This window comes from Chelon labrosus (genome assembly GCF_963514085.1).
Source record: "Chelon labrosus genome assembly, chromosome: 14".
NCBI classification, from domain to species: domain Eukaryota; kingdom Metazoa; phylum Chordata; class Actinopteri; order Mugiliformes; family Mugilidae; genus Chelon; species Chelon labrosus.
Window position 1 is genome coordinate 23,480,920 of NC_140347.1, and position 26,744 is coordinate 23,507,663.

Genomic DNA, 26,744 nt, shown 5'->3' on the forward strand with positions numbered 1-26,744 from the left:
ACATACAGTCAGTCACACACACTCGGTCTCACACTGCTGTACAGACAAAGAATGCACACACTACTTCCTCCCCTGTACATGAGACCCTGATGGAAAAGAAAAATGAAAGAGGAGAAATAATCCTGAGAAAGAGAAAGTCCTGCCCGGAAACTTTTTTCATTTTCCCGTGTCCTCTTTCCCATGCTTGACTTTGAGTGGACTCAGTGAACTGCCTCTAGACCCTAAATGCAATGCAGCCCGTCCTGGATACCATCCCTGCAGTGAATTTTAGTAATGAGACTGGATTCTCTCTTTTTTTTTTTTTTTTTGCCTGATGCTGCTTCAAGGAGCATAGGCCGTTGATCACAGTCCGCCAGAGTCCTCTATCCTGGGTCTTCTTTTCCGGCTTTTTCCGTGTCAGGCCACATTGCTTGATGTCAGCCTCAAAGTCCCTGCGCCAGGTGTTCTTGGGCCTGCCTCGCTTTCTTTTGCCTTGGGCCAAACCATCCCCACCTTCTTCTCTTGATCTCTTCTTCCACTGGTGGTAGACCATCTTTCCACCAGAGATCTTTATTGCTTATGGTGTCTAGCCAGCGGATGCTCATGATCCTCCTCAGGCAGCTGTCGATGAACATTTGTACTTTCACCGTTGTGGTCTTGGTGGTCCTCCAAGTCTCTGCTCCGTACAGTAGTACCAGCTTGATGTTAGAGCTGAAGAGTCTGAGCTTGGCCCGCTGCCTGATTTGAGACTGGATTCCACCCTGCTTATTTTGATCGCTCATTGTGCTTATTATAGTGAACCGGAACCATGAAACACTTAAAACAGCATTCTTCAGCCACTCCTCGACCAGAGAGGTTGGGGACAGGCTTTCCTGACCGCAGCATCCGCTCTGCTAAAGCGTCCTTGGACAATGTGTTGACCCCGTAGATGAGGAAGAAAAGACTGACTCTCTCCATCTTGGGTTGTGCAGTTTAGTTTAATCCTTGTTTCACTGTCAGTGGTCTATTTTCATAAATATCATCAGGGAATCAGCAACAGAATACGGCGTCGCAAACAACATGGTTCCTTATTAGCAACACTGAATAAACCTTAACTTTTGTGATGAATATCATCAAGTTTGAAACGGTCCCTCCAGTCTTAGATTACATGTTAAATTATTAAATCATTTGACAACATGAATAAACAAAAAGCAAAAAGCATGGCAGTGTCTTTAAAAAAAGGAAAAAAAAAATATTATCAGACCCGACTTCCAAAATAATGATTGCTCAAAAAAGGAAAGAAGATGCCTGTCAGAATTTGCCAGAGTCTGAGATGAAGGTCTCTGGTTGCTTACTTTGATCAACAGTCCTGCTAAAATTCAAGGAGGTAGATGGTTACAGATCAAATTTTAGTTAATCAGCAGTTTTATTTATTGATTTACTATTCCAGCTCTAAGTTAGACCCATCTTTGCCACCAGGTGAAAACCTTCCATCACTGCTGGTAGTTTCTCTGGCAGCAACTAGAGAAAGGAAGGTGAAAAGAAATAGATTTTCCGTGCCGTGTATATACATATGCATTTTGTATTGCGGGTGTGTGATTTATACTGTAAATACACATACATTCTTGCAGCAGCTGCATTCGGTTTATCTCTTTTTCGCTCTTAATCATTGTGTCCTGTAACACAACTTCTTTGTTTTTATCTTGGTAGCTCACATTGTGCAAAATGAAGAGAAATGGAGAACCCAAAACACGAAAAACTGAGATGTGAGATGAACACTGTGTTAGAATGTCAACAGTGTGTGTGGAGAGGAGAGCAGCTGCAGAGGCCCTGGTTCCCGTCTCTCTGGCGCACACCTCTCCACAGGGAGCGGGGAAGGGCTCCAAGTGCCCCCGGAACCAGAGTCAACCCCTCTCTCTCTCCCTTTCACACACACACACACACACACACACACTCATACGTATCCTACATTACATGCCTTATAGACTCCAGGGCCCTGTCACTTGCTTGTTTTCTGCCTCATTTCCTCTGTATTTAATATTTTGGACCATGAATCATTTCCGGCTTCAATGGTAGACACAGTATTGCAACATTTAGAAAGAATAGGCTAAAGAGCCATACTGTACTCTATATTCAATTCAATTCAATTCAGTTTTATTTATAGAGCGTCAATAACAATACAAATTGTCTCAAGACGCTTTACGGTCTGAAACCCAACCTGAAACCCCCAGAGCAAGCCTGAAGGCGACTGTGGCAAGGAAAAACTCCCTTTTAACAGGAAGAAACCTTGAGCAGAACCCAGCTCATATGGAGGGACCCATAGGCCGGCCAGGTAGAGACAGAAAAGAGAGAAGAGAACAGCCACCTGCAAAAGTCACCACCTGGATTTAACTAAGCAAATAGATATGAGCCTCCTGTTGGATAATTACTGCATGAGTGATTATCTTTCAGCTGGCAACAAGTTATTTAACCCCAACTGATGCAATGAGTAGCTTCTCATTTCTTAAACAACCATGTCTAAAGACACATCCTGTGTTCGTGGAAAAGATGTTAGTCTGTTTGAGAAGGGACAAATCATTGGCATGCATCAAGCAGAGAAAACATCTAAGGAGATTGGGTTAAGAACTGTCCAACGCATTATTAAAAACTGGAAGGATAGTGGGGAACCATCAGGGTAAGAAGAGAGGCAGATGAAGTGATGCACCCATCATGCCTAGTGTCTACTGTACAAGCCTGTGGGGGCAGTGCTATGATCTGGGGTTGCTGCAGTTGGTCAGGTCTAGGTTCAGCAACATTATGTGTCCAAAGAATGAGGTCAGCTGACTACCTGAATATACTGAATGACCAGGTTATTCCATCAATGGATTTTTTCTTCCCTGATGGCATGGGCATATGCCAAGATGACAGTGGCAGGATTCATGGGGCTCAAATTGTGAAAGAGTGGTTCAGGGAGAATCTTTGGGACGTGCGGGAGAAGGCTTTGTGCAGTGGTCAGACACACAGCAGTTAACATGCTGTACAGTAATATATAGGCTGAAAACATTTTTTTTCTCTTTCTCTTACACACATACACAAACTGCTATCAGGAGCTCCTTCCTACCCTGCTCCGCCCCCCTTCCCCCCCTAAAGCCCTTAGCACGCCCTCCATGAGCCCACTTGTCCTTCAGTGAGATGACACAGGATGAAGTCACTCCATTTGCTTTGGCACCAGGGTCTTTGTTTCATGCACTGCGGTGATGTGCCAAGGGCTGTGTTCTCACAGCAGAGCGTTCTGCCCACTGCTCTCTGAGAGGGACAAGGCCATAAAAACTAAAGTGTCCTCTGTGCAGCTCAACAAATTGCGGTGTAGGACAAACCGTGCCAAACTCGAGCACGGCAGGGAGCTTTTGTTGCTGTTGTTGTTCACAGGGATTGTCAGAGTTATTACACAAAACACCAAATTGGATTTCAGAGGTCCAAAACGATTCGATATATCAAAATAACGTTTAACTGACTCTTAAGAAACAGTCAAGATAGTTAAAATATATGTTGAGCCACGTAGAAAAAATGGTGTCTGGCCTGGTAGCTAGACAAACTTCCCCTCCTGGTAATATTTCTATTGCTTTAATAAAAGCTAGAGACAGGCCTAGAAACTAATGCACAAACAGAGTGAGCTCTTGCAGTGACACTATTGTAATAACTGTATCCCACTGTTGCTTGTAGTCATTTGTGGTTGTTGCATCTGGGCTGAATAAGATGCCAACAGTAATAAAACAGACAGTTGGGATTAGAGATGTGTTTTGTGGTGGCCCTGTAGTGATATCCTTGTGGTCAGACACAAATAATGCTACGTATTGTTTGGAAAACACTGCAGGGGATAGGATCTTTGGAAAACAGTCACACACCAAATAGCGGAAATTAGCGTGTGATGAACGTCCTGCGCGGTAACGTTTAGCCCGCGCATTAAGCTCATCTGTCCGAGATAAGCTCGGCGACATGGAGATCCTCAGAGAGAGATGATGACTGAGATGGAGAAGGGGCTTTGAAGTGGCCTCAACATCAAGGAGAGGTTTCTAGACGGGCCTTGTGTGCATTCCAGCTGCTGAATGTGGTGACACTTAAGCAACACTCCTGTCTAAAGCGTCTGGAGTTTGTAGAAAGAAAGGATTTTATTCCTTCCCCTCTATTTCACTCCGCTGACCCTTCCTCTCATGCTAAAGACTTTTCCATCCTTTTTTCTCACAGTGTGTTTCCTTAACACCCTCCTTCATTTCATCCCTGACTTCTCCACCTCTATCTCAGTATTTCTGGCTGCCAAAGGGTTTATGGCAGCAGGATGTGATCTCACACCTCCAACATTTTCAACCACACAAAAAAATGTCATTTTTTTTCCTTCATTTTCCTCTGCGAGGCCATCAAGTTCCCCCATCCTCAGAGGCTCCTAGAGAAATTTAACACCCGGATGCGATCTTTCAAGTTTTATCACAGTTTTTCTCCAGAGCCATGTCAGTCCATTTCTGCTTCAGATTCTTACTGTGAGACATTATGTGCGTCAGTATTCCGGTCTTTGTTTGCTGCCATAAAATCCCCCGAATGCAACACTGTTTACTCTACATTTATATTTACTTAGCAAAGAGATGAAAGATGAAACTTTCAGTTAGTTAATGGAATACAAACACTGATTATGTAAGTTAATGATCAAGGACAAAGTGCAACAACGGCTTAAAACAGCTGGACAAAATGAACAGTTTGAAAGTGTCACCATGGACATTTTTCAAACATTGAAAAGTTAAATAGTGAAAATACGGAATAGAGTAATGGATGGATCGTGGGTGGTTTCTCCATGAAACAGCCAATTAGCTAGCAATCAAATCTTTCTTGTAAAATGCAGGAGCACTAACCATGCCAGGCCATTTCATTGAGATGGAAATAGTCGGGAACATTCCAAACTTTACTGAAAGGGGAATTGATCATTTTGCTGCTTTAAAAGAGAGAGCAGTTTTGTTTTTTGTTTTTTTTAAATTGGTGAGTAATGTAATTAAATGAAAGAGTTATGTGACTGCTGTTCTTGCATATTATATGCAGTGGTTGATTGTAAATATTTTATTCCAGTGCACATTCTCAACCCCTGTGCCACTGCTAACGCCCTAAAATGAAGTACAAATGACGAACCGAATTAAATGTTTACGAGGAGTCAGTTTATTTTTCATTAGTTGCCTTTATATCCAAACGTTCTGAACTGTAGCTTGACATAGCCAGACTCAATTATTTTCAGAATGTGAACCTGGTAACACACCGTTTGGATTTCATTATGGGGTGTGTTTCAACTGACACAACAAAATATGATATTTCTACAACCAACTAGAGCCGTTTAACTGTAAACAAATTCAGCTCCGTAGTGCTCAGATGACGTGTTGCTGTTACTCTTCAGCCCATCGCCACATAAAGCCCGCCATACAATGTTATAGGCTCAGAACATCTTTGCGTAATCGGTTCCCAATGGAGCAGTTCCAGAGTAACTTTCACAAAAAAAGAGTGGGCGTGGCAGTTGGTCTGGCTCGCTGAACTGGTAAATAGCAGCCACTAGTGGTTACTGCTGGTATTGCTACGTGAGTTGAACAGCAAAAAGCTCAAAAAATTCTTCCGTGTGATGTTGTCTTGGTAATGCTACTGCAAGTTATAGTTTCAGACTGAGATCAAAATAAAGTTGCATTCATATTTTAATCCAAAGAAAACATAAAATAATCAGAGCGTGCTAAGTCTGTAAAATTTAAATATTATCAAAAACCTGGTTCGTCTCACAAAATAACTTCATTAGCGGATTTCTCAATCTCCTTGAAACTAAATCTTGTGGTTTTATGCCATCCTATCATTTCTTACCCCACACTTCAATACACTTTTAATAAAAGACAAAAATGAAACATAGAATTGGTTTCTAGTTAGTTGGATTCAAGTTTATTGTAGTGTCTCTTTATTAGAAATAGCCGCTAGACCGCAAATGGCTCGAGCGAGCTGTGATTTTGTAGCTTTGTGTAAACCCTACTATACTACCATGTAGCTGTGCATCCTGTGGGTGTAGATGCAGTAGCTGCTGTATATAGGAGACGTGCTCTTCAAAAAAATTGAACCTAAAGGAGTATAGAAAAGTATGAAGACCTGAAAACTGCGATTGGTCATCTTTAACAGTTTCCTCTTACAGTTTTGAGATGTCTGTGGAAATGTTTGAGCGTAAAGAGCAAAGACAGCCTCCGTAATCACCTCCTTTTCAAGACTGCACATCTTGGAAAAACATCTCCCCTCCTTACTTCCTCCTGGCTTTGATTGCTGCTCTCAATCACTGTGAATGAAAGAATCTAAGCGCTGTGATTGCATTGCATAAATCTCCCATTGGGGAATGAATAGGCATGCATTGGCATAAACACAACTTCTCAAAAATACGTCTGCTTCTTTCTGGGAGGTTGGGACACACACACACACACACGTAGTGTTTGTTGAGTAGGGGCTTTGAGGGGGAGCTGAGTGTAAAAACTGGCTGGTGTGTATGTTTGGGCAGTTCCTCAAAGGCTGTTCTCCTCCTGATGAGCAAACGCTAACTTTGGTCCCCTCAAAGAGGAACTCTCTTCCTTTAATTCACTCACACAAACATCTGTCCACCAAATTCCTCCTACACAACCCTTTGTGTGAATGGTCTGTCTCTCTCTTCCCTACATGTCTATTCATCCGCCTCTTGTCCTTCCTTTCTTCTGACTTTCCCTCTTTCCGTTCACAGTTGTGAGATCAAACCAGGACTCGAATTGTTCAAACAAATTAAGATATCTTTTCTCTATTTTGCAGACACTCCTCATTTGCAGGCCTCTTCCTCCTCTGCTGCTTCATAAGAATCACGCATTCCACCTCTCTCCCCTCTTTGCTTTCTCTCTCAATCTACCCCACCCCTCCCCACTCCTCCCTCTGAAAGACAACAGAAAGTGGAGTTTTGATTGAACTGTGTCTTTTCCCAGACTTGGAAGTTGCTCGGGCGCTTGAAAAAAAAAAAAAAAAAAAAAGGGCCGGGGACGAGGTGAAGAGGTTTGGTGAAAAAGACAGGGGTGATCTGTGTTAGAAAGGGACAAAAGCTGCTTCAAAGCCTCCAACACCATGTGAAAAAACAGCCTTAATTGGAAAGCCGAGGCCAGTTTTGAGCCAGAAGTGTGCATGTTTTAATGTGTTAAAGCAACGGGAGTGAAACAACAAGCCTCTGTTTCTAATTTCTTAACGTTGTCTTGTTCCCGTGCTAAATTGCACCTGGCAAGTATCGATTTTGCATGCAGCTTGAAAATCTGACAGTACTGCTAATCAGCCGCTAATCAAAATCAGAGCTGGTTGCTCGCTCAGTTGCTATGCCAAGAATCATAATAGAATATACTCAAAGGTAAACTTTACGCAAAACATGTTGTCTTCTATTTCCCTCCAAACCTTTGAGGCTTGTGATCCCTTAAAGTGGCCCTCTGTCTTTGTGATAAGTTGTTGTTCCTTTTCATTATCATTATTTCACTGGAAAAAAGACAAACCAAATTCATTAACTGTAAAAAAACAAACCAAAAAAAACAGTAAAAAGTATAGCCCCAATTCACAGGTTAGGACCTACGCCTCTAGGGCAATTGAAAATAAATACTTGTGTACTTAGCTCCACAGTTATTTGCTGTGGAAACATAAACGGTGCATGGGAATGTCTTCGGTTAATTATGCAGTCTCTCTTTTTCACTGCAGGATACGTTCTCACAGCAGTTATTCTTTGGGTTAGCTGTGATTGCAGTTTTATTTTATGACTGCTCAACTGGAGGCAAGGAAAGTGAGGTTTATTCCATCTGTACGCAGTCATTCTGATGACTGCATCCAAAGCAGAAGAGTTTTTTAAAAAATGGACAATAGTTCTTTATTGTTGGACTGCACCACTCGTACGTGTGATTTTGAGCATGTTTCTTTAGTTCAGTGCAGCCAAGCAGCTCTGTCAGTCCAGAGCAATCATAAACTGTGATGGAAGGGATGGGGCTTTGGCTCCGGTTTGGTTTATTTTCTGTAATTATTTTAAAATCACAGCACATTAAAATAATTTCAGCGTCCAAAAATCAACAAATATTCTCGACTTTTGATTTTGCACCTGCCAGCCAATGCGAGGCGAACATGTGCATGCGATGTCATTCTCACCTCGGAGAAGAATGCTGACTAGAAGTGCAGCTAAGCCGCTGCCAATCTCTTATAGTTCGAGCCAGCTGCTATTTTATTTTTCACCCGTGCATCTTTAAACTTTCTTTTATCTCCGTGTTGTGTTTGAAAGGAAATGATAAGAAACAGATAGTTGGATCATCTGGATGCAGTATGTCTTTGCACAACCACAACAACGCGGCTGCTTCACTCACTTGTTCTTCACCCGCTATCCAAATGGGCAGGGAGGAAAATATCAGACATAATGCTCTACATGTGTCCTCTGTTTATCGCCGGTCAGGTCTCAATCTACAGCCAGTTTATGTGGCGTTACTATTAGATGCATCATCTTGCAAGTGAATCACTCCGACTCAAAGAAGTCATCTTGCTTCTGGCACCACCTGTTTCGCAGATTTCGGGAACTCTAAAAATCACTGGTTGAAAAATGACAAAAGAGGACAAATCCAAATTCACCCAGCAAACTCAACAAACTACTAAAGCTTGGTTTATACTTCTGCAGTGGATCTACTCACAGCCTACACCACAGCCTGCACTACTGTAGTACACTTGTGCACTGATGTATCTGCATTGTTCTGTAATTGCGCAGCCAAAACACACAGTAATTTCTGTGTTAAGTTTGTTTGTGCGCTTGAAAAATGGGCAACTGGAACTGAGCAGGTCATGTTGGAGTTGGAGCTGATACCTGATTAACAGCGATAAGTCTTGCCTTTAGTTAGATCCCCTAAAGTCTAAGCAGTCTGGACTTTCTTCCTATTTTATTCTTATAAAACAGTCCACTCTTCCTGGATTTCTGTTCTCAGGGTCATGTATTATTTCATTTCCCGACATTTTCCAATTCAAGATCCGAGTCATTTATCAAGTCATAAAATCTTCAGATCGATTAAAAAAAATTTTAAAAATCCAATTCCTGCATCCTCCCATTAGAAATCTCGCAGTACTGGTTTTGCACGAAAAATCTTGTGAAGCCCCAAAAGCGAGTTTAGTCCACGTGTGAGGGAGATGCTCGACGTGACAGACGCTACAACTCTGGCCTCAAGGCTTTACAAAGTATGACGGCAGAGAAGAGTTAGACAAAAGCAAAGCCATATGCAAGATGTGCCAACTAGAAGAAAATTTGTCAAAATACCACAAATCTCTGGAACCAATGACAACATTAGTTTTAGATTTAAGTAAAATTGTTTCGAAACATAAATATCTCTTAAGGAATTCATATCCAGTTGAATCAGTTAAGGACCCTGTGCATTGGAGTCAAAGCAATTCAAGAAATTAGTAGCAATACCCGCCCCTAACGTATACATATTGGGTCATAAATCGACATAATGTTACATGACGACTGGCCCCAAACAACCCACATTTATTGCTAATGCTGAGTTTCAAACTCAAAGACAGTTATATGCAAGCTGATTCTGCAGTTTCACAGTCCGCCTTTATCTGAAACAAATACATGTTACAGCGTATACACATACATGTGAAGCTACAGTGGCCGCTTTACTTGGAAACGTTACAAAGAAAATGCACAGTAGTTTGCCAGAGACCATCGCCTTGCAACAAACTGAAACATGTGCACATGTGTGAGGCACATGGGTCTTCACAAACGCTAAGTCAAGCTTTCCACATGCATTTCATGTGGAGCAATTTGTTTAACTTTACATTATGTAGCAGAGAGGCAGACGTGAATTTGGTTGCAGTCGTTCCTCAGCCCTTTTGGGTGCTTCGGGGGGCTCAGTTATAATCGGGTGGGAGACGTCCATCCTCACAGCCAAGGTGTCAAAGGGATTGGGTTTCCCCGGTTTCCAAAACTCGGACCCACGGAAGCGACTGAGCAACATGAGCAGTCTGTTCTGTAAGCCTTCTCCCCTCCGTCTCTTATTCAGCCAGTCAATTACAGACGCACCTTTTCTTTTTCTCTCTGCTCATTCTGTTATCGCTCTCTCAGTTCCTAATAGTTCTTTCATCATCTGCTTCTCTCCCTCTCTTTCCTGTTAGCCAGACATTATCACATGCAGAGGTCTCTGCAATACTCAGGAGGCTTCTAGGATTACCTGCCCCCTTCCTGAGTATACGTTGAGGCACATTACGACCCGGCATCTGAACGCTCTGCTATTAGATCACCGTTAATGTGCATTCAAATCGCACAACGTGTTGGATCATGTTTAAACTTACGGGACAAAGCTAAGCAGAAAGCCTTTTTTCCTTCCCTGTTTTCTTCTTTTCGTTTTTTCTTTTTTTTTTGCAGCTGTTTGAGGTTTTATGCCATTCTCTCTAAGTTAGGCAAAGAGAGAAAACAACAATTTGCCGTTTGGGCCGCATGTCTGCTCCGTGTGCCACATTTGTTTCAGTCAACAAATCCACAATGATAGAGAGCGGTTGTTATTCTAACCCCAAAATTTGGAATTAGTTCCTGGAAAATGATTTTAAAGCAAGTTTGTGGACACATTAAATATTATTTTTGACATGCCACACCACATGCCTAAATGGTTTAGAGACATTATGTCCTCTCCTATCCTTCCCTCTGTCCTTTAACTGCCCCCCCTCCCCTCTCCCTCTTTTTTTTTTTTTTTTTTTTTTTGTCCGCTAAACCTGTCACTTTGATGAGTTGTGTGCAGTCTTCTCAGGGGCCGTTATGCCTTCACCAGGGCCTCAGTCCTTCCTGGTACAGTGCGGTCTTTGATGTAGTATTCGTTGAGCTCCATGCGGGCAGACCTTAGCCCTTGCTGTCTGAACTTAACCCCAGCTTCTACTATGCATTTTAACACCACATATCAACTGAACGCAGATCTTTGTCGAGGTGAAAATCTGCACAGTGGCGTTTGAGTTGGCGTCATTGTTCAGACCTGACCGTCTGCTGACTGCATCACCACCACCAGTTGGCCGGTGATGGTCCGTGTAGTACTTCACAGGCAGCTCCCTTACTGCTGAACCCTCGGGGAGCTGGCTCTGAGTCTCTGCGGCATGTTATGAAGTATGTTTGGGGCCTGAAAACAAAAGATGTTGTCTTGGAGCCTGAAAATGAGGCTGCTTCAGTTTGCTGGTTCCTCAGTAACAATATAATTGTGAAATCAATCAGCCAGAGCCGGTTATATAAATGGTCAAATTCGGTTTTGTGAAATAATATCACAAATGCAGGCAGACAAAAGCAAAACATTCTTTGTTTTCAGGGAAAATAGAAGCACAATAGAATAGAGTGAACTCTATACAGCTTATTAGTGCCAGGTTATTATTATTAGAGACGACTACAAAGCACTGAATGGCTTTGGCTTTGACTGGCCTCGGGGCCAGCTGTGAACAAGCGCCTCACTACTGCAGATGATTACAGCTTGCTACATGAACTGTGTCCTAATTCTGGTGGACAGCTGAAATTAAAGCCAGGTACGGCCCTCTGCCTTCCCAGCATTCCCTGTGATAAACCTTCCCTCCCCGCTGAGAAGAATCAGTTGTTTGTGAGCAAAATGTCTTTCCAATTTGGGAGAGACGAGGCATCTTTTAGTCCTCGATGAAACTAACGGACTAAGATGACGAGCGCTGATTCATTCGAATTTGATTTCTGCACGTTGCCCAGCATGAGCTTTCAATTTGTGTGTGACAAATGCAGTTTTAAATAAAAACAGAAATTGTATTGAGCATACGTCCTCACTTTGCAAGGTTTGCGTGCACCATTCACTTCTTCACCTCTGAAATAAATTATCTTTTTCATAACTGTTTAATCAAAGTGGTTTCCGTCTAAACTACATTGCTCCTCATAACAAAAAGAGCAAATTTATCATTTGACGAATATTTTGTATTTCAAGCCACAAAAATACCTAACAAGTAAACACGGGAACTGGTTACTATTTTATACTGTTAGTTTTTGTCTACATTTTCCCAGCAAGTTGCATTCCTTTAGTTAATGATGTGATAAATGTCAACTTAAACTATAAAATCTATGTCCTTAACCTGGATCAGAATATTGTAAAGTAATAAATACTAAGTCGGAGATGTATTAATCTCCTTCCCTGTGAGGTTGTAGTGCAACAACACTTACCCAGGGCTTTTGTAGCCGTGGGTGGGGAGAGAGAGAGAGAGAAAAGAGAGTATTTAAAAGTAGTTATTAAACTAAACCTAGAAGCAGCCAACACATCTGAAGAGTAATCTATAATTTAAGTAAACCGATGCGTCAAGAATGGGAGTGCCCTTATTAAGGAATTATGTGGTAGGATTTCAGATAATTAGAGGCTGTTTACTGTCTGTGGAAGAAGAGTTGGTGAAAGCATACTTTGGCCATTTAATAACCGTCTCGTAAAACATGTCATCACACTGCTAGCTAACTTCGACATTATCCAGTGAAACTGCTTTTTCAAGTCAAGATTTAACCTTTAACCAAGGGCTTATTAAAAAGGTTATATTGACCTTCATTTATTCATTTATTTATTTATGTCCCCCATATAAGCTAGGCTGGTAGCACATCTGTAAAACCAACCCACTGTACAGGGTCACTGTTGCATACGGAAGAGGATTAGGGACACTATTAAAAATTGGGGGTTTGACTTTTGTTGTTTACAGTGTCCCTAAGCCGCTTCCGTAGTTACCTGTAGTTCTGATGTTTGAAAATACATTTAGTTTTAAACTGCTCATTTCCACGGAACTTTGCATTACTATTTGCAAATTGCAAGCTCGCCCCCCTGCTAAGGCTTGCTCCACATGTCTTTTCTAGCGTTTCTTTACATGTTGTATTTGTCTTTTTCGTGCTACTGTATCTGTCGCCTCGGGCAACCATTTTTAAGTTCTCTAGAATCTTGCGACAACGCGCATGAGCCGTGCCTGCGGTGGCGCGTGCCAGCGGTGCGGCAGTGAGCGGGTTAAAGCAGACGGTGTGACCGTCCTATCAGTGCTCCTCGGCGCAGTCCCAGCCCACCGCCTCCTGCCCCCTGCCTCCTGCGTCCCCACCGGAGAGAGCAGAGAGCCGGGGCTTGTGTGTATGTGTGTAGCTGTTTGTCATTCTGGCAGGACACACTCCCACGAGAAACAGTCCGCCTTCCTCGAGACTTGTTGCTGCCTTTTCGGGTTGTATTGTTTGTTTAAGGACGCTTGCGGATAATTCTTTAAAAAAAAAAAAAAAAAAGGAAAACGGAGCAGGCTTTTTTTTCTTCTTCTTTTGGTGGTTACGAAGCGCCGCGTGCTGCTGCTCCCACCGGCGATAACAATCGCTAAGCACCGGGAGACACAAAAACACGGTAGGACACAACGACCATTAGCCACTCTTCACTAAGTTCTTCTCTGCAGTCCTGTTCATACTGATTCTTTGGACTTCTGTGACCTTTTTTTTTTTTTTTTAGACGAGACCCTATGTAAATTTCAGCCGCGTTGTTTGTTAATGTTCCCAGAAGTAGTGAAAAAATATGAATTGCGTCTTGTGTTCAGTTTGGATCCATGCGTCTGCCTTGTTGAGCGTCAGCGTGTCTGTCCAAGAGGTTTGGCTTGCAGCAGAGTTTCCCTTCAGCATTTTCTGTATACATCTGATGTTAATAACTATCTCATTGTTTTCACTGTATAGCAGATCGGCTCTGACTTAAGTCAACATGAGAAAACGTTCCTCCAGTAAAGTATTAATTGATGTCTTCGCCCTCAGAAGGTTGGAGCTGTCATGAGCTTGTTTGTGCTCATCCTCCCTTATTGCTCACAGATTAACCCCAAAATGGGGCAACTTGAATTTGACGTACAATAGTTACCGTGATGTTTATTCTTTGTATCTCAGCTCTTAAAAAGTACCCAAAATTTACCATCCACTCCATCCCAGAATCCGCTGGAGGAATAAATTCATTCGTTTTCGTCTGGTTGACACAGATGGAAATACTGAGGGAAGTTTTTGCTTTTATGTACTAGTTTAACCTCATATATTATAACAATGTGTTATACATTTATATAATGTACTGTACTAATTAATAACGTCAATTAATTTTTAGCATTGGATGCACACGCATACTATTTTTAACCATTATATGTTCAGTTATACAATAGAACAAAAAATGTATTTTGCTAATGATTAAAAGTCCCCTCTTAACTTCATCAATTCATTTATCATTCTAATTATTGTTTAAACCATTTGATGGAATGATCAAAACGTCCTAGTTTATTTTGACAATCATCCAACCCCCGTGCTTAGCAGCCCAGCTGTAAGTTAGTGCCCTGGGGGTCGATACGTCCAAAATCTCTCCTGACAACCAGAAACAAGTCAAAGAATATGCGCCTTAAAGCCACGTCGAGGATGCGTGCACCTAGCAGGGACGACTGCCTGCTGTCGATGTTATTATTATTATTATTATTAGAAGCTGTGTTGTTATTAACCGTCTCTTGACTGATTCCTGGTAATAGGTGCCTATTAGCGTTAATTAAAGGGGCGCAGGATGCCTTGTGCTGTGTAGCCGCCTGTCGCCCAAGGTCTCTTTTTCGCTCTCACCCCATAATCATAAACTTCACATGAAACACGGCAGAAGAAACACTTTGTCATCACCTGCGTTATTCCAAGCCACTCGCGCTGGGAATCCTTGTACACATTGGGTGCTAGTCTACCTTTTTTGTTTAAGTTCAGTTCACTAAATGATTGTTTTGACCAAGGACCTGTGGGGATTGAAGGGGGGGCTGTTAGTAGCTTTATCCCTTTTGGTCGATGTAATCCCTTAAAGCTTCAGGTTTTATGGTGAAAATGAGGGGGGAAATGACACTTTGCCAGAGTTTGACATGTTGGATTAAGCAGGATTGATGGTTTCGGATTCAAGGCCGCTTGGTTTTGTTCTCACTTTCAAAGAACAACTGTACATTTAGTCTACCAAAGAGTTTGCATCCATTATAGTGTGAGGCTGAGTTTATCTATCTTACCTTAATTTCTTAAAGATAGAAGATTCTCAACTTTCCTTCCCCTCTTTCTAAACTGCTATTTTATCATTTGCTTTGTCGCCCGCATTGCCTTCTCCTTTTCTGTTACGCTTAATGCCATGCTGCGCTTTCTGCAGCGCATAACGTATTTAATCCGAACAGCAGCTATCGAAGCATTTCTGAAGCCTTTCTTCCAGTTGTTCATGGCGCAGCTCGGTCCAGCTGTCGGCTTTTATTTTGAAGAGAGACACAAGACCCTGCTTGTGTCCGCACAGTCTGCCCTAGATGTCTCACCTGCCTGTCAACGCTCTGCTTCGGTACACACACAGTCCCATGTGCACACACGCAAAGCTCAAGCTAAATTCCTTCAGATGCAGACGGTGCACTTGTTTACATATTTAGTGTAATGTAGCATGGAGATATATTCTTGTATACTCAAGAATATTTTTTAAATCTAATCTCCTTTAGTCTCTCTTGCTTCCACGCACCCTTTTTAAGTAATTACAGGCTTTTGACAGCTGTGGGAGCCAGACTAATGACTTCATCTGGGTTTCCCTCAGCACTCTAGCTATTCTGAGCTCTCCGAGCTTCGGAGTTATTCTTCCTCTCCTCCCCTTTCCCCAGCCCCGTCCTCCCAGTCACCCCTGACCCGTCGTGGCTGTCATGCTCATGTTTCGCCACTCACTCTTGCTGAGGTGTCACAGAGCGCATTGGTCACATACGCAGCATGTCTTGCGCTCACTATTGGATGGCAAAAACAGGCGTGTGTGTATCGCCTGGCACTCAGGTGCAAGCACATCCATTTTGCAGTGAAATATTTCCTGGGGTCAAGGTTTGAGTGAAATGAAATCCCGTGAGTGAATGACTGAGTGTGTCTGCACAGGTTTCTTGGAAGGTTCAAGTAAATAGTTAAGGTAAAAACTCATAGCACACACATCAGGAGTTTAGATGATCTTAGCCTAAACTAAAGAGATATCTTTACATTTAACAAATAAGGGACATCTGAGTAGTTTGGAAGTGGCTTCAGGGATACTGAATGGTATTTTGACACTACAAAGTAATCATATTTCACGGGATGTGGGTGCATTATCAAAGCACTACAGCAATCAGTTTAGGTCTGCCGCATCTGAAATGCTTTCCACGTCATCAGACTCTAGTTCAGGTTTTTTATCTCTTGATGGAATCGCAGATAACAGATTTTTGGCTCTTTCTTCACGCATCCTGAGTGAATTATTCACAATCAGGCCTGGCACGCTCCCAGATATGACATGTTTAAAAGTTCTTCACCGTTGAAACTGAAGTGTAACATTTGATAGATATTGAAAATGTAAGTGTTGTTTTGCTCTACACTTACTTCACATCTTATCTTAGTTATCTACAACAACTAGTCAATCAGAAATTGTTAAAGTTAAATCAGGCAAAACTAACAATTATTTAACTTTTTGAGATATGAGAATTTGGTGTTTTATGTTTCTGTATTTTGTGAAATTCTGACTGTCAGGCACAACCATTTAAAGACAGAAAAATTATTCAAAATGCTTCCTTAGGCAATTTATTTATATATATATATATATTTTATTTTATTTTTTTCTGGTAATTGATATGGATAGTAGAACTGGACAGAAAATAGGGAAAGAAAGTGTAGAGGATGGCCTGTGTCTCTTGCCAAAACTACAATTATTTCTACGTTTTGAATGCATGTCACTCCTCGCCTGGGCCGCTCCAGTCACACGTTCATGCGGACGTTGAAGCACTGCGAGTCGAACAGCTCCGTCTTTAGATCGCATGTTTTAATGTCAGCCGTTTGTGAGGCTCAGCACCAGTATCTGCAGTTCCTTTTTATGATCAATAACGATTTAATTGTAATTAAATGTCAACAAAAAAATACTTACTTGTAAAGAATAATGGTTGCAATTAGTTTTCTACTTATCAGCGCTAATGTTTCTGTTCTGTTTCTGCCTCTCTCAAACACTTTGCACACACACTCACACTAAAGCTAGTAGTACAATTATTTCATCCAGGCTCACGTCATGTTTCTGGAGCTTGGGCTCAGATCCAACATCACAACTCCGACCTTGCATTACCTGTGAAACACAGCTGCCGTCCAAGTGTGCCAGGCCTATCCCGCCACAAAATTGCGGACACGTCTTATCCCCCTGTCCCCGTTCTGCCATGCTGAAACAACCACAGAATCACATTTTCACTGTGCGGCCTCCTGTGAGTATTTTGTAATTTAAGCTGAAACATAGGGGCTGTGTCTGTAGCATAACGTGAACCTTCTGTTTTTTCTCGTTCTGCTGGAACCTTTTTTTTTTTCTTTCTTAACCTCCGAATGAAGAGCGTCTCTTTCTTTGTAATCCACACGAACAGTGCCAGTTCACGCTCTGTAAATCATATTGATCTGAAACGGCCCGTATTTGATGTGACTGTTGTGACTCCAGTTTAAGGACATAAAATTTCACTTCAGTTCGCCAAGTATGTATCAGTGGTGATTGACCGATTATCAAAAACACATCTCTCTTTTAACTTCATCACACTGCAGTTTGTTTGTTTGCTTGTTAGGCTGATTTCCATGACAGCCCGAGCATTTTCACTGATGGCTCGATCGCTTTTTAAATCATCTCCTTGAACTCTGACTTGTAGATCCTATATGTTCAATGTCCCTCTGGTCTTCACGTTACAAAGAATGTGAGCCTTGTTGATACATATTAAGCTTGATTGGTAAAGTGAATGTTTTACTCTCTAACAACAGACATTTCGTGAAGCTTCAGTTTACTGCAGAAGAGAACAATGCACAACACATATTAATCTCCAAGTCATGTGTTGACATTGCATAAGACAATGCTACTTCTAGAGAAGTAGGCCAACTTTTGTGTAAATGTTTCTGCATATGTAATGTCATTAGTGTTTCCACAGTTATTTTTGCTGATTATACGGTTCTACTGGAACACTGTTCTGAGCCCTCTCATTTTCCTCCTACATTCTCCGTTCCCTCTCTTTCCTCTGCTGGCACGCTGAGGATTGGTTGTTTGGGGTTTTTTAAGAGATTGTTCAGTCTAAAAACAGACAAGCTTGTTGTATTAGATTGAATCTCAGCTCTTTTATATGCATACTAGATGAAGAGAACTTACATTTGCACAGCATGTTAACTGTGAGCGATTCAGTCCTCCTGTACCTTCTCCACCTCTACTCCAGAAACACAAAAAGTTGAGGACATATACAATTTTTTCTTTCTTTGTCTCTTTCCTGCCTGTTCTGCTTCCTTGCACAGCTTTTAGTGGTTAGCACTGATGCCTCACAGCAAGAAGGTTCTGGGTTTGAATCCGGGTTGACTGGGGCCTTTCTGCGTGGAGTGGAGCATGTTCTCCCTCTGTCTGCGTAGGTTCTTTCCGGGTACTCCGGCTTCCTCCCGCCGTCCAAAGACATTAGGTTAATTGGTGATTCTAAATTGGCCGTAGGTGTGAGTGTGAATGGTTGTCCAGGGTGTACCCCGCCTCTCGCCCAGTGACAGCTGGGATAGGCTACAGCCCCCCCACGACCCTTAATAGAACAAGCGGTTACAGAAGATGAATGAATGAATGAATATTCTTTTTGATATGGCAGTTTTTCAGAGGCATACATAAAGAGTGGGACAAATCTTCATTTGCTTCAAATCAAGAGTTCTGTTCCTGCCCAGTAACCGATACAGAACCAGAAACATATTTGACCATTTGATCAGAATTCAGAATTCAACATCAGGCTAATGTCTGTCAAGCAGCCATCCGGAGATAATTAGTTTACTTAAGCATAAGGACAGGAAACGAGAGAACAGGGAGCCTGGGTGTATTAAAAAAAAAACAAAAAAAAACACATGTAGGATCGCTCCAGAGCTCATTAATTGACACGTTAATACTAATTTCTGTAATTCATGCAAACACCAAAGCATGAGAATCAATCTGTGGTTTATGTTTGGTACTATTTTTTGCAGAAGTATGGTGATTTCCTCGAGTCGTTTTTCTCTGTTGCGACAAGACTCCAGAAAGTCACTGCTCCCGGCCAAGAAATAATCCAGCACATTACTCTGTGTACAGCACAACTTGTCTTGTTTACTCTTTGGTTTTATGGGGATTAATCAAACCACAAAGGATTTATTTTTAACTTCAGTTTGAGAAGTTAGTCTGTGTAGCTTCATATTTAATGGACTGCCAGCCGTAGTTTAGTATTAAACCGACTTATACCTGCAACATCTGCAATTAACAGTTTGTGCTTTATAATAAAGAAATACAACAGTACTGTAACATCTTTAATTCATTGCTGGGAAAGGAAGCAGGAGCCTGAACTTTTTTCTCTTCTTCCACAGAGGAGTGACGGTGTCGGTACGAGGCCCTCTGGGAAAGGACCATGGCCCTGAGTGATGCAAGCTGCGACCCTCTGGCCCTCAGCAACGGAGGCCACCATCCCCTCAGTGCCAACGGAAATGCGCCCCCAAGCACCTGTTCACCAGTCAGCAGTGGGCAGGACCCTCTCACAGCTGCCTCTAGTAGTGACTGCCTCCCCGCAGAAGGAGATGAAGATGCTACAGTTAAGAATGCGGCATCCAAACTGCAGCAGAGGTCGCATGTTATCCAGAGAGCGAACAGGCCGAGCCAGAACGGTGGCGTGGTCAAACTGAACGGTTCCCTGAGGAATCTTCCCCCTTCATCGGCTGCCTCTTCCTCCCCTGCTGTCACAGACTCCCAAAGGCTGGCCCGACACCACCTTCCCTCCACCCTGTCCCCGTCCCCCTCCTCTCCTCCTCCTCACCAGCAACCACCGCTCTGCTGCCAGCACTGTCACTTCCACTCCACGCTGTGCTGCCCCTGTGGACAGCAGGAGTGCCCACTCTTCCAGAAACCCGGCAAAACAGGCTCGGGACCCGGCTCCGTTCCCCACACTGGGACCGCTTCATCTTGCCCGTGCTGCCTCTCTGCCTGCACGTACTGTCATCCACATCCCCATCCTCCTCACCCATCCTCACCTCTCTCTCTCCATCACCACCATCACCAGCGCTGGCAAGAGCACCTCCAGAGTCAGACACATGCACCTAGGATCGGGTATGTCAGAAAAAGATGTTTAAGTGATTTTTTATTTATTTTTTCCATACAAGATTAGATCCTAGGTTTTACCAAATCCTGATCTTAGTATCCTGGTGTTGCATTGATTTTAAATAGTCAGCTAAGTTGGTTGAGAAGATTATTGTGTTGCTTTTATTGAATTTCTTTTGTCTCGTGTCTGGAGGAAGCATACAAATTGGTGTTGCTTTGCTATTTTTAGTCACCCTCCCCCCAAACTGTCTGCTTGTTTCCCAGTGCTGAGTACCATATCACAACCAAAGATCATGTTAGCCTGGAATCCAGTAGGAGGTGGTTATGGCTGTTAGAGACCAATACTTTGAAGCAGCAAAAGGGGTTATTTTTTACCAAAACTTTTTCCAAATGGAGGTCCATCACGCGATGTCACCGCCAGTGGTTATATAACACAAAACAAGGAAGGAAAGAAAACTAGTCAAAGTCTGCCGTTGGGCTGCTTGCACCTCATCTCAAGTATTTGTTTGTTTGTTTTGAAATATGAAGATGGAAAGAAAATTATTCTAACTGAATTAAGATCCGTCTAGACTAAGAAGAATCTAAGAACTACTTTCAGTTTTAAAAGTGGTACATTTCTTAACATTACATAGTCAATGTATGGAAATACAATACCCAGCTCTAAACCAAATTTATGGAAACTGAACACAAATAACTTGAGTTCATTATTCTTTGACAGCAACTGGACTGAAATGTTCCCTTAAGCTCAATAATTTTGCTCTCTATTATATTGTCTACTTTTCTAATGTATGGTGATAGGAGCAGGTGTATATTTCAAACAGTAAGTGTAAGTGTAAGTACTTACTGCACACATGACATGGTAGAGGATTTGTTCAAGTGCTCTGGTTGGATGATCCATTGGCGGTGGTCACGTCACAGCACTCTGGAGTGATGCAGAGTTGTAGAATAACTGGTGGGCAAAGAAAAGCTTTCTGTAAATGTCATTTACCCAGTAACTATTGAAGTTGCAGCTTTGGCTCCCTCACATTCATTTTGATAGGACCTGGTCGTGTTAGCCTGAAATAACTGCCTGGGAGCGTTGCCAAGACGGTTGCCGAGACTTGCCTATGAAGACTTCGGATGATCATATTAGGAGATCTGCTCCGAGCTAATGATGCTGGAAAAGGTGTTCAGAGCAGTCTGAAGCTCAAGCTTTTTGGCCACAGTGATCAATTTTACATAAGTTTACCTTATTATTAAAACTTTTAACATCCACCACTGTAACATTAACCATATCACAGAAATAAGGGAAAAGCCTGGTAGGTCCTCTTTAATTTAAAGGAGGCAGCACGCAGGCACACACATGCGCTGTATCTAGACACGTGGTGACCAGGCCTTCTCTGGTTGAAGACGAAATCATTCGTTGGCAAAACCTTCCTCAGCTGATCCATATTTAGTGAGTTTCTGCTCTCCCTTTTACTCAGAAACCGCAGGCCATGCACCACATTTGAAACTGCAACCATTTAATGCCTCACACAACCATTTGCATAATCCTATATTTACTATCTTCCTAGGAGGTGAATTATTTGTGAGCCCCTTTTTATGGTAGCACATCGTTGTGGGGAATCTGATTTGCGTTAGACTTTATTTCTTCTTACTTCTCAACATGGAATTTTCCTCACTCAAATAAAATTAGACCTTATAAGTTTCATTAGAAAGAGAGTCATTGTGGGTGGCGTTGAAAGATGAGGTTTGTGTAGCCACAACCTGGTGTGTACACATTAAACCCTGGGTGGGCAGAGGGAAGCAAAATGGGATTGTGTTGCAGGCATCTAGATGCATCCACCGTCCTCTGCGGTTTCTTTTCCCCCCTCCCCACTTTCTGTTACTTTCATTTTTTTTTTTTTTCTTTCTCAGTTTTTCTCTCACTCTATTAACACTCTCCTTCTGCCATAGTTTCCCCTCCTCCCCGCCTGTCCCTCCCTCCCCCGTCTCTCGTTCCACATCAGAATGGAGAGCAGATGTGGCGTGGGACGTATGCGTCTCTAATGTTGAACCACTCTCTTATTTACCAAACAGGTCCCTCTTGTTCACAGATGACAGGTTTGAATTACAGGGCCTGGGCCTGTTCCAAAACTGCATCCCCAACTCCCCCCGCCCTTTCCTGTACAGTGCTGTTTTGTGTTTGAGCCCATCAGATGGTGAGATTAGACATAGGAAATGATATACCTGTCTCAGTTGTGTAGTTTTTCCCTGTACCCAGACGCTAACAAAAACCCTCAGACATTGTCTCCCTTATACTCCAGTCACCCACCCCTGTTCGAAGGGCTGCTGGAGTTCAGTGGTAGTATAACTCACACTCGCACATACACCGAACTACTATATATTCCTAATACCCTGGCTAATTTGAGGGTATGGAGCCAGACAAGATGGTGTCACATATCAGTTTGATCTGCCTCAAGGCTGTGATCTGCCAGATTAGCCGAGGGATTACGTCTGTGATCACAGCACACTTGCGTCTCACTCACTCACACACACACACACCCACACTGATAAGTTGTAACATTAGCTCTTTAGGGAGACCTTTTTATGCGCGTTTCACAACAGGGGATTTTTATGCCCCTGTTCTCGGCTTCACAAACATTAATCCATTTACCAAGATTAGCCCCCGGTTTGTTCCCTAATAATGTTTCTATTTTGAGAACGATCAAAAGGCTTCAGGTCTTTATCCGTGTATGAAATAAAGCAAATCTTTGGAAAGGTCGAAAGCACAACTCAGCAGTTTTGCAGAATGGCAGAGAAACGGATTCACCCATCCATCGTTGAACTTTTTTTTTCTCTCTCTCTCTCTCTCTCTCTCCCTCTGGGTCTGTTAAAAACATTAGGAACATATTTGTGTCTCCGCTGCAAGATTATATATCACAGCCATTTTATGTGTATTATTTAAGATCGGATGGAAACTGTGTCCTTCGGATGTCTACTCACAGCGTGTGCCAGCAGGGTGAAAGGCTTCAGGTTTAACCCTTTGAGCCACAAAAATACGGAAATGGTTGAACACCAATTCCCCTACTGCCTGTATCTTTGTAGCTTGTACCCTCTGTGTTTCAACACTGGGGAAGAGCTAGTTGTTGTTGAACAGTTGCATTTAGCACCCAGCATTGGCCAGTGAGAATCGCCTAATAGGATTAAGTGCAGGTTCCTAAGCATTCAATTGATCTGGAGTTAAGTATGCACACTTAGACTACAGCTGTAGAAGATGCAGTCCAGAGTGAATAAAATGTATTGTGTGTAGCTTCAGGGCTCCTGAAGTTCAGCTAACCTGCTTCTACCTGCACCGATGACCCTGCAACAGCCACCAAACAGCTCACTGACACTCAGGCATCCAGGGTCACGTAGAGTAGTTAACCTTTCCCCACTCACACTCTGCTCTCCCGGAGTTAAATGTTTCTGCCCTCTTTACCGATTCCTCCCGCATCAGCTCTCGTTGTTTATGGCAACCATGAGCTTGGTTCAGATTCATGCCTTGTCAGATAACAAAAATTCCTCTCTCACTCCCTCCGACACCATTTCTGGAAAGGTCAGCTTTTATTATCTTGAGCAAGTTTCAATTTTGTGGTATTTGTGTGTGTCAGGTGGTTTGGTTGCTATGACACACGGGGAAAACTGTGTAAAAACATGACAGCTTCAAAGTGCAGAGCAGTTTGTCACGAGTCATTTTTTTACCAGCTGAGTTATCACACATTTCTGGGGGATCAAATGTCACCGAAGAATGGTGAGCTGTTTATTTCTTTGCGGTTATCAAGCTCCAGTTATATTCCTTCTCTCCTACCTCTGTTCTTTTGTCTCCCTCTATCTTTTCCTTCCTGTCGGACAGCTGCAAGCCTCAACCAGCAAGGGTTTGGCTGAAAGTGATCTGTGTGCTCTGCACTTTAGGGCGTCCGCTTGAAGGGACTTTATTATCAAGAATAACAACTGTTTGCAAGGCCTTCGGGGTGGACGCATTGCTGAGCTTTGTCGACTGTTGAAAGCCTTCAGTCTTTCCTAGATACTTTTATTCTCTGCAGTTCAGTTATTAAACTCAGCGAAAATGAGTTGTATGTCTGCACGTACACTATGTGCATATTTTGTGGGTTGTGTGAAGGCTCTGTGATGGATGGGGAGATTTACTGACATCCTGCATGTCTAATCCTCTCTGTACTATAAGAGGACATAGGACTACAACGTTATCCCATGATATATGCATGACACATGCAGACATTTTCACTACAAATTTAGGGGGACTTTTTTTTCCAAAATAACATGCAGTGCATTGGTTTAAGCCGGGGAAGTAAGAGAGGAGTGTGGTGGTTTTTGCTTCGTAGATTTAAAGTGTCTTTGCTTCTGTGGGAGATTGAAAGTATAGATTTTTACATGTTCTTTACTAGTTAGGGATTTTAATGTTGTCCAGCGTGAGTGTGTCATTGTTCTCCCTCTACTCGATGTTTTGAGAAAGTCTTTATTTTATAGGCTACTCTGCTGCTGAGATTTTATGCACAAATGTGTGTTCTGAGAGTTAACATGTGCTCAGATCACAGTTTGAAGACTGTGGAACTGTGTATGATCACTGTGGTCTGTGGCAACAATGTAAAAAGAAACAAACAACATTATTAATGTAACAGTGGCAAGCTGATTAGACAGACTGATGTAATGGCAGCTACACATGCTTTGTTCCCTGGCCTTCTTATGGGCTCAACCTATGAACGGTATAATGAATCTATGTATTTAACAGCTCACTAACCCAGTGGCTTTAACTTAACCCAAAGACACTGCATACAGATACATTCTTTCCAATCAACCAATGCTGCTCAACTGTAATAATTCTGTAACTCTGAATAGCTAAGCGAGTAAAACACTGGCTGTTATCCATGGTCTGAAGCAAACATTTAGGCTCCGTGCATGTTGGTACTTAGTAAAACCTCCTAATTTTATTACACCTCGTAAATGGTTTTGGTCGGCAGCTATGAGACTTTAGGTTCTCGTTTTTAAAGATTTTCACCTGTTCTTCCTTGCAACAGGATACTAGTTTTGTGAGGTTCTTGGGAAGTTTAAGGTCTATGCAGGGGACTGCAAGTGTCATGACAGAACGTTGCATTTGTTAACGTCCGTTGTTGAGTTTAAGGTGTGTTCATCTTGAATCATCATCTTGTTGCAAAGGCCGTCCTGTGTTAAGTTTGTTCTTCCTGCGAAAAAGGATATGTAACTATTTCATATATCATTAATATTCAGCAGTATTGCACATTTACCACTCATGTTTTAAGTGGTCTATGAATTCAGTGTCACTCACCCAAATGGACTGTGTGAATCTTAGAGGCCTAATGGTTGATTACAAAACCTTTGTGCACTGTTTGCTGGCTTTTTCTTCCTTGCCTGTGCTGACATATTGCTACATTTTTTGGCAGATTACTTCTGAGAAACTTTGATCATTGGACCATCGTGAGCTTCTCTGTAGGAACATGTATTGTGCTGATACTGTACGTGCATGTACATGTTATGTAAACTAGAACCCACTCATAAAAAAAAGCTGCTGTACCCCCCATCAGTTTTTGTATTTCCCCAGTTTGAGGCAAAGCCCATAAAGATAGCCATCCCAGATCAAAGGCCCATGCTGTCCCGTAAAGCAGGATGAAAGCCTGATGGGAGCATGGCGTTGTCATAACTTCTCATAAGTTGGCTGAGCAGCTAGCCAGGCCTTAACTGGATAAAGATAGTTTGTACTTGCTGGCTGGTTAATACACTGACCTTCTTTATGTGTCCAGACTGCTGCAAAATGCAAAGGGATTTCTGATGATCTGTTTGAGGTGTACTGTATAGACAGGCTGGATCAAGGGCTTACTCACTGGTTGTACTGACTAGTGCACATTAACAACAGTTTTTGTTGATTTATAATCCAACACATACATTTTCAGGCTTCAAGCACAAAAAACACAAACAGTTTGATGATACATTAGGATGGCCCAAGACTGAAGCTTCCCTGATTTGACTTTTTGATCGTTTATAGAACTAAAGTTATTTGGTTCTAAGCCCTAAAATAAATCAAGCTTATGTTGAATCTGAAAGTGTTCTGCTCAGACTTTAAGAGAGCCGAGGCCCAGTGCATTTTTCCAAAACAGGAGCTGTTTGTCGTTGTGGCTGCAGCGAGCTTGAAGATAAAACGAGCTGTGGCTATTCGGGGAAAAAAGTTGACATGTGCGAACAAGCCTTTACTCTTCTTCCAAATGAACGGAAAAAAACATCATCACTATCATCAGTCTAAAATAACCTAACCAGCTCTACCACATGTAAATCAATTAAAAAGTGCAACAGACATCCAGTCAGTGAACTGCTGGTTCTCCAAATGCTGAGGTCGGGATCTCCAGATGTTTTTAACAGATTCTTGGAGGTGGTAAAGCTTGATTTACTAGGCAGTTCATCAAAAGATATAATTTGTCTAGTTTGTTTTTCTGTTTGTTTTGCTAAGGTACAAATAGGAGCTTACTGTTTCTGTCGCAAAGCTGACCATGTTTTACACACACTTAGTAATTGAGAGTCTCAAAACAGAAAAGAGTGGTGAGATAAAATTAAGATTATAAATTAGACAATAAATCAAATTTGATCAATTCACTTGAATGTAGTATAATCATAATGTTGGATTCATATCATCTGCCTTGGAAATAGCGTGTATTTTCTGGAGAA

General features: G+C 42.3%; 1 protein-coding gene across 2 annotated transcripts in view; it reads left to right on the forward strand.

Annotated features, from left to right (window-relative positions):
- Positions 1 to 26,744, forward strand: part of disp1 (dispatched homolog 1) — an 81,501-nt gene that overhangs the window by 39,788 nt on the left and 14,969 nt on the right. Inside the window, exons 1-2 of one of the 2 annotated variants that reach the window (XM_084561018.1) lie at positions 13,099 to 13,352; positions 19,331 to 20,063. In XM_084561018.1, coding sequence (XP_084417144.1) covers positions 19,372 to 20,063 — 692 coding nt within the window. In that variant the 5' untranslated portion in view covers positions 13,099 to 13,352; positions 19,331 to 19,371. Of the gene's footprint in view, positions 1 to 13,098; positions 13,353 to 19,330; positions 20,064 to 26,744 lie in introns of those variants that run through there. The other variant, XM_084561019.1, reaches the window with a different exon arrangement.